Source organism: Atta cephalotes, assembly GCF_000143395.1.
Source record: "Atta cephalotes unplaced genomic scaffold scaffold00018, whole genome shotgun sequence".
Classification (NCBI taxonomy): domain Eukaryota; kingdom Metazoa; phylum Arthropoda; class Insecta; order Hymenoptera; family Formicidae; genus Atta; species Atta cephalotes.
Window position 1 is genome coordinate 4015722 of NW_012130082.1, and position 8517 is coordinate 4024238.

The 8517-nt window shown below is 36.7% G+C and overlaps 1 protein-coding gene across 1 annotated transcript in view; it reads right to left on the reverse strand.

The window, feature by feature from the left end:
- Positions 1–2170: 2170 nt before the first annotated feature.
- LOC105618897 (cysteine-rich motor neuron 1 protein-like) overlaps positions 2171–8517 on the reverse strand; it is a 179723-nt gene continuing 173376 nt past the window's right edge. The window contains exons 5-8 of the mRNA XM_012200427.1: positions 4239–4579; positions 3005–3343; positions 2636–2836; positions 2171–2416 (exon numbers count right to left, since the gene is read on the reverse strand). Of these exons, the coding sequence (XP_012055817.1) occupies positions 2171–2416; positions 2636–2836; positions 3005–3343; positions 4239–4579 (1127 nt within the window). The remainder of the gene's footprint in view (positions 2417–2635; positions 2837–3004; positions 3344–4238; positions 4580–8517) is intronic.

Genomic DNA, 8517 nt, shown 5'->3' on the forward strand with positions numbered 1-8517 from the left:
TTATATATATATATATATATACATATATATATATACAGGATATATATAGGACAAGGTNACATTGAAAAAATATATGTATGTGTTTTAATTAGGAAGAGAGGAAGAAGACGAGAGCTACGTGCGTTTGTGTAAGCACATGGATATGTATGGTTCATCAGCGGCGACGTGGGATCAGTTGTGCAAAAAAAATATCGTTCGAAGTAATTTTTCTTCTTCGATATAATTCTTGAATTTTAATTATATTTATTTCGTCTTCAAATATTAGCCTGATTTTATTATTTATTATTTATATCCTTTCCATTTCTTCAATTTGTTTCCTTATTTTCCGTCTTTTCTTATCTTTGTTTCTACAAGCGTTCTATGCGCTACGTTATCTTATCATCGATCACTGTTGTTGCCGCACATTCCACCGCAGCGTGAAATATATACGAACAGGAGAGGTGCGTCTATCTAAGCGTGCTGTTAGTTAGCATCCGAAAATAATTCGGGTTTAACCCCCGAGAATTCGCAAGCCGCCGGAGAACGAACTTCCGGGCGTGTATGTACAAGCAACCGAGAAGTTACGGAACGTGTATTATGTAACATTATCGCGATCCGCGCACACCGGGATACCTGTCGCTTGCATCGCGTCGAAGCACAAATTTTAAACTCGGTCGATCGTACCGTGATAGAGTTTCGAAGAAACCGAGAGCCCTCGCGTTCATTTCAATTTCACCTTAATCTAAACTTTTACGATATATATGTACATGTATTTCTTTCTCTCTTTGCGTGGTGCGGTCGCGGGGTGCGATAGCTTCACTCCTATGACAACTAAATTGGGAATTCTCGTCGGATATAAATATTCACGTTGTACTCGCGACGAGTATATATAAGAACAAGAATTTATAATTATTAATAAAATAAAACGTATAATATATAGGAACAGTCTAATAACACAGTTGTTAACAGCTAATCTACGATTAAAATCTATAAACTTGTTCTCACCACAGTAAGGCGGTTTAAATAAATCTTAGATAAATTAGGAATTAGTATCTATAAGAACAAAAAATATATTTTGAAGTAATACGCGGCAAATGGAAAGGTATTGAATGAATTTTCAATATATAAGAATATAAAAAAATATAAAATATATCTTTTTAGTTGGTAATAAGAGATATTCAATAATCGCTTCGAAAAATCACTGCGAACTTGAATATTCGCATGCAAAAAATGAATACTTTTTACTTCAGTATAAACACTCATTAATATAATACGAGATAATAACGATGGTCCAGAGATCAAGGGAACTAATACTACGGTGTAGACCTCTCTTACGATTTTATGATTTTCTCTTTTATGATTTTTCATTTAAGTTAGAGTCCTACGATGGGTTAACATTAATACATTTACTCTTATATTAATTAATCGTAATTACGCTACGTTTTTAATTATATTATAATTTACAGTTTACGCAATGTGTCATATTAAGTTAAGGGATTCAAGAGGATTCGGCAATTGTAGTACGAGATTGGTGCAAATTGGCGGTTCTCTCTTGCTTCTCCTTTTCTCTTTCGTTTTTTCTTCCAAAATTCACAACACTCACTGCCGCTTACAAATAATACTGAATCTACTCAAAGTATTTTCAGCCGCACCCAAAGAGAGACTTCCTTATGCAGTATCGTGCGCAATATTCCGCGACATTTTTTACTCCTGATAATATTCACTTTAACATCGAATTAGCGAAATGTTAATAGCAGCAACAGTACATATATCTAGCAATGATTTTTTTCTTGTAAGATTATCGACGAATTACAAATTAGCTATAATTAACTCTTAAAGGAATCTTTTTCATTCACAAAATCAATAGAGATTTAATACGCTTGAATTTAATAGAATTCTGACTCTTAATAAATTTTGTATAATTTTAGAAAAATTTTTTTTAGAAATTTTCAAAATTTTTTATATGGAGAATACTTTGCGGTATTTTTTCGTCTCTAAATAATTAATAATCTGAATTTACAAATAAAAGATTCATTTAAGAGTTAGCGACGTCGCATAATCGCAATCGTCACGTAAGTTTCAAGAAATTTTGTCGGCGATCGTGTATAAAACAGTTAGCGAATCGAAAATTTATTTTTGCATATTGCTCGACGATAAACACGCGCTCTCTTTGGGAATCAATAACAGTCTTTTACAAAGGTACGATCTTCTCGTTCCGATGCACCGGGGTATCGTACACGGGCACACACTTGTAATATTGAGGGGGATACGATGCATACGAGGCTTCCGAGGGTGATAAACGGCCGCGGAATCGGCTGCGCACGATGTGGATTATCAGTAGCAGACACAGTAGCGCGAGTACGACGATTAACGTAATCGGAACTGTGCCCCAGCCACGGCTGGTAATTTGATTAATCATGTCGTTTTCCTTAATCGGCTGAAACAAATGTGATAATGATAATTCTTAGATTACTTTCTTAGATTACTTTCTTTCAATAGATATTAATGATCATTTTTCACGATTCGAGCAAAATTCATGCGTTCGTAAATATTTCTAATATGTAATAGAGAAAGCAGTTATATTTAACATTAAAATGTATATAATGATAGTATCGTGTAGTATTAAGTATGGGAGTTAAGGGAATGTAAAACTCACTGTAATCGGACATATGGGGCAACAAGTGCCTGGTTTCGGTGGCAACGGATTAGTGCAGGCCACCGAGCAGATGGTTTCTTTGCAATTAAGTCGTCCACCAGGCTCGCAAGTGCATGTGTTGCAGCTGTTCGGGTACCAAGTCGATCCCTCCGGATGCGTCTCGTTCAAATGGTCCATGCACGAAGCTCGACAGCGGCATATCTGCGAGGAGAAATACATCAGTATTGTTTATTGTCATACAATATTTCAAAATGTGCAGCTTTTTGTTCTTATACTCTTGTATTTCAATTATTTCAATTTTAATTCACTTCATTGTTTTATTTTCATTTATTCCGCGTATAAAATAATACAAGGGAGCGTTGTACTCACGGGACAGCCGCGTTTATTCGTCTTGAAACCGAAGCTACACCTCTTCCTGCATCCGAGAAGCGGCGGACAGCTGGATGGTTTGCACTCGCAAAAGGTGCAGTCGTTTTCGTCCATAACAAGTTCGCAGTGAAGGTCGCACTTGACCTCAGGACAGATTTTTTTATCGTTCACGGTGTCCGGAGTGGTGACATTTGGCGAAGGATAACGCGATGGCGTCTGACAAGCGCACACAGAACAGCCGTCCTCATCCTTGACGAGATCGCAGTTCAGTCCACAGTGCGGCAGTTCCGGGCAAACTTTGTAATCTTCCGGTAGCACGTCCGGTACAAGGTCGACCTCCTGGAGAAGACGAGAGTCGTCAGTTTGCAAGATAGAAACCGAGACAGCATTGCTGAGAGGAAACCGCCGGAATTCCTCTTATTCGCGAACTTCGTCTTGCGCGTGATGATTCCGAGAAGAAAGCTTCTCCAGCTGCAGGTACGTTTTAGAGATAAGAGAAACTGTCTCTACCTTAGCTAGGTCACGACTGAAAATCCGCACGCGGCGGACGTTGTTGTGGATGGTTGCATTTAGCTAACGTTGATAGGAAATGTTTCGTGGTGAATGAGGAGATACTGGGTAAGAGATTGCATTATCATCGCCAGCCAACCCAGAGCAGTTCTTGTTTCGTATCGTATTCTAGATTGCGTGGTTTTATGTTTGCATATCTTGGATATTATATGTCTACGCACTATTAATTCGAAAAGTATATTTTCATATTTAGATTTATCAATTAAAAATGTTGATCAAATGTAAAAACGTATAATTATTTTAATAACATAACTCTTTATAGCATTTTATATTTCTATATGTTTCCTACTTTTATTATAATATATTTTTATAATATCTTCGACATTAAATAACATCTAATAACATCTAATAACATCAGTTAAGATTGTACCGTAAAAGTGCAGCGTTTAAAATATTTTCGTTTAAAATATCTTTGCAAAACAAACGCTTAATAATAAAAGATATTTCAATTTTAATGTTTTAAATCCAAACACATAATGTTTACTGAAAATATTTAAAAACTAAAACATCTTTAAACATTTAAAAATAGAGACAAAAATAAAAAGCATTTTAAAACAAAATATTTCTTTCACTTAAATCTGTTCAAAATTATCTATAATTAATCCATAAAATATCTATATACCAAAAAAATATATAAAATATATAAAAATATAAAATCTCTTACCAAATCATCGGCGCACTCGCAAATCGGGCAGTTATCCTTATCCGTTCGGAAGCCATGATAACATTTCATCTTGCAGTTATCCAGGGACATCTTACAAGACTCGTCAGGATCAAAGGTGCTGTTCGTTGGCGGTGGGCAGTGAGGGCAACATTCACCCGGATCAGGTGGTATCGCGTTCTCGCAGGACTTGCACATGGTCGTTTGGCAGGACGCGATTCCATCCTCGTTGCAGACGCAAGTAATACAGTCGTTCTGTTTCCACTCTTCACCAAGTTTTCTCGAGACTCCTTCGTGAATGCAGTTCTGCGGTTTCTCTTCGGCTTTCGCCCAGGAAATCGGATCTAAAAAGGAAAAAACCAATAAGGTGGAAATTAGATAAAATCAGCATATATTGATGCTTTAAATTATTTTATATATATATATATATTTTTATTTTTAACGATTAATCAAAGCACAATAGAAATAGTGGTAAAAAAATTTTTTTCATAAAACACTAACGAAAATAAAAAATTATAATTTATGTGAATTCAATCTGCCATTAAAGAAGAGTAAGAAAATTTAGAAGATTTCTTATCGCAGTGTTATGTATTGAAGTATTACTTATAAATATCGGATAAAAAAATATTTAAGAATATTTTTGATAGAACTATTAAGCAGCATTTCCAACATCATTCCCTCATACTGAGATTTGCGATACGCTAAAAAATATAGGAAATATTTTCTGAAGACAGTTTATAAATAACTCAGCACCGCCGCCGGGAAGTGTCGCCAAATATGGTAGTTTACGAACAAGGGAAACTTGAGGGATTGAGTGCCTCGGTGTTTCCGAAGTTTGCAAAGTCTTGCATAAAATTGTCGCGACGGATTTTTCAAACGTGCACCGAGCATCGTTGCACATATCGTTTACGCGATCTCGTTCACTTCTCGCGTAAATCCAATCACGTTTTTAACAAATCCTTCAATCTTCGTGAACAAATTTCTTTGAAGCTCTACGAGGAATCGCTGCGTCATTAGCAAGGTAACTGGTTAATTATGTATATAAGATTACGAACATGTATAATAGTCGACCGCGCGTTTATCGCGCTTCTCTTCGACGATCAAGTCATTATTCGACGATTTTCCAGCGGTGACAAGCGCTCGTCCAGTAATCATCAAAGCGCCGGAAATTGCAGAATCTCATAAAGATTTGCAATCTCGCTTAATATTCATAGCGTCCTTAATGCGCGCGCAAAGTCGTCTTACGCCTGTCGTCGCCATTAATAACTCGCGAAAATCTGATTATCTACAACATTATTTCATTACACGGACGATCGAGGAGGATCGTATCGCTGCCATTAAAACTGTCGAGCGTTCTCGTGTAAAACAGCACGATTAAGCTTCCCGATGACTTCGCTATTCATGCGAGCGTCGTATTTCGCTTAGAGCGCTTTTATTTATGCGCGCTCTTCTCTTCTCCTCGCCCTCTTTACACAACTGAGTGCCTGTACGTGAAATTTACATGGCCAAGTACCGCTCGAACTGGATAGTAAACCCTTGGGTGCTGATCTTTTCTGCATGAGACAATTCTATACGATGGTTTTAAGTCGCCACGGCGCCGGCACTGATAAGAGATGAACTTGTCGCGTCGAGAATAGCACGTGCATTATAAGTAAGCAAGTGCATTGTTCCATCTAGTAAAAAATTCAATTTTCTCGTGACACAACACGACTGTAAGTACAAGTATATATACTTTTGCGATCTCCACCCACGTGTGTTGTGTGTTAATTAATCGAGAAATTCTCGATTATTATCTTGATTATTTCACTATTATTAGACGCCGATTTTAGCGCCTATTCATTTTCTGCATTGTGGAAAGAAGCATGTGGGTCAAGCGGGTGGGTCGACCGTGGATGAGGGTGTATTATGTTCTATCCCCAGCCGTCTCATTTACGAGCGTTCATTCATAACGCCTCCCAAACTTTAAAGTGGCGCATTTCCATGAAAAATCGGCTCAGTAACGCAAAGAGGCAAAAACAATTTTCGAGAGCCTCCGCTGACGCGAGTAAGCTCGTAACTCCCCATTATTTCCTTGTCGCGATATACGTACGGACATACGTTCGCGTTGAAAGGGGAAAAATTTGCACGAATTTTTTTCATCGAATACATCGCTCGCTAGCTGGCTGGTTGGTTGTCGGTGGTCCCTCGCGTAATACATCTCTCCTGTTTCATGTATAGCTCACACCGCCGGAAAAAGCTAAATTCCTGAGCTTTTGTAAGAATTATGAAAGAGAAAATGTTCCCTTTATATGCCCGGAAAACATTTTTTTTCTATTCCATTATTCTGGATGTTTCATTATTCTTTGTAATCCGCACTGCGGCGAGAGGACGATATCGACCAAAATTGAAGGCGATAATAGAAGAGCGCTTTTGTAGAAAATATTAAAGATATAATCTTTCTCAGAGAACGGAAGGATCAAGAAGAGTGAAAAGAAAGATATGTTAAATGAAGAGTTGTAAGACCTATACGCTGCGAAACGAATATCCAACTCAATACCGTAAATCTTTACGAAAAATTACACTTGAATTAATATTCCAAGCAAATTGAACGGAAGCTAATTATGCGGGTAGAAAAACGTTTACGACGAATCAATTGCAAATATTGTTAACAGCTTCGATTAGGGCATTAAATCAGTCGCGAAGTAATTATTTTTATAATTAACATAATAAAATGTAATTAACATGTATATAACATACACTTTTGCCGTGAAAATGCCGAGAGTGAGAGAACATCTATCTGTATAATTTAATCCGGTTGTACCGCTATTTACCTCAACGTGGTATCAGGGTTTACGTCAATATTTATTATCGCATGTACTTTTCGACGAAAGCGTATTAATTAAACGAGGCATCAACTATGTACGCGTGACCGATAATGCGGACTATGGGCTAATGAATATTGTTAACAAGGTAGAACGTTGTTTAACTGTCGCGAAGCTGTTTAAACACCGTCCTGTGCAATATAGAACTGAAATGAATTTAGCGTATGATGTATTGTAAAATGGTATTTAATTGCCGAGAATCCGATCGATGAAAAGAGATGCGATATCCGAGACTAATTTAATTGATCGAAATATGTATATTCATACGTACATATTTAAATAATCCATGTATTTAATTTTTTATTTCTTGACGCAATCGAATATTTTAATTATTCTACTCGCAAAAGCTGCTTAAAACTCAGTATTTATTGAGTGTGATATACCGGTGGCGCATTGATCATTTTCAAATGCGAAAATGACAAAGTACATTGAAAGTATAATAATTGAGTGGAATAAATCAATATCGTTAAGAGAACCAAGACGGAATAATCTCTTGTCCGCAATAAAAATGTTTCTAATGTGACGATTTCTAGCTGATCGTACCATGATTCGTGGTGATAATATTATTAAATTTTAAAACAGACATGGAGTACTATTAAATTTTAACACAGAGAAATATATATATATATATATGTAAAAACGAGGGGGGGGGGAAGGGAGAGAGAGAGAGAGATTTCACGAGATAAGAATGACTTCATTAAAATTCAACAGGTAGATTGAAAGTTCCGTAGCAAGAATGGTGACAGTGTAACTTTAAACGTCGTAACTTAAAAACCGCCTCTCGCTGAAATATCGCATTTGAGCATTATCTCTGCTTACAATCTGCGCGACTAGCATTTATAATGGTCGATTCTAGAATGAATTTCAGAAAATAATAGTAGAGTTGGTATTTTTAAAAGACTCCTCTTAATTAATCCTCAATTTTATTTAAAAACTACGCAAAAGTTTATGACTTTTCATGTTACACATAGCATTATTTATAGTTGAAAAGCAAAATTTGTGTCATAGAGTTAAAAGATACACTTTGTGACCAAAGTTGCTGAAAACTTTTATAAGAACTTAGTGAATTTCAAGCGACGAGAAAGAGAAAGAGAGATTTTCTTCGCAATAATAATCTCCTTCTCTTCTTGAATTTCATTATTCTCGTTACATATTTAACATGCATACACATTTCATCTTCTTCAGCCTTTCCTTCTATCTTTCTTTCAGTAATGGAACATCTCGTGTCCACAGGAAATGCGTTGATTACGATCGAGGAAGTTCTTCGTGCCGATATCTGAAGTATATTGAGGCTACAAGCTCAACAAACGAGCTTGCCTCGTCAGATTGCAATTCGAAAGGAGGAAGAGAGAGAGAGAGAGAGAGAGAGAGAGAGAGAGGAGGGAGGGACGGAGAGAGAGGAGAGAAGAAGAGAAGAAGAG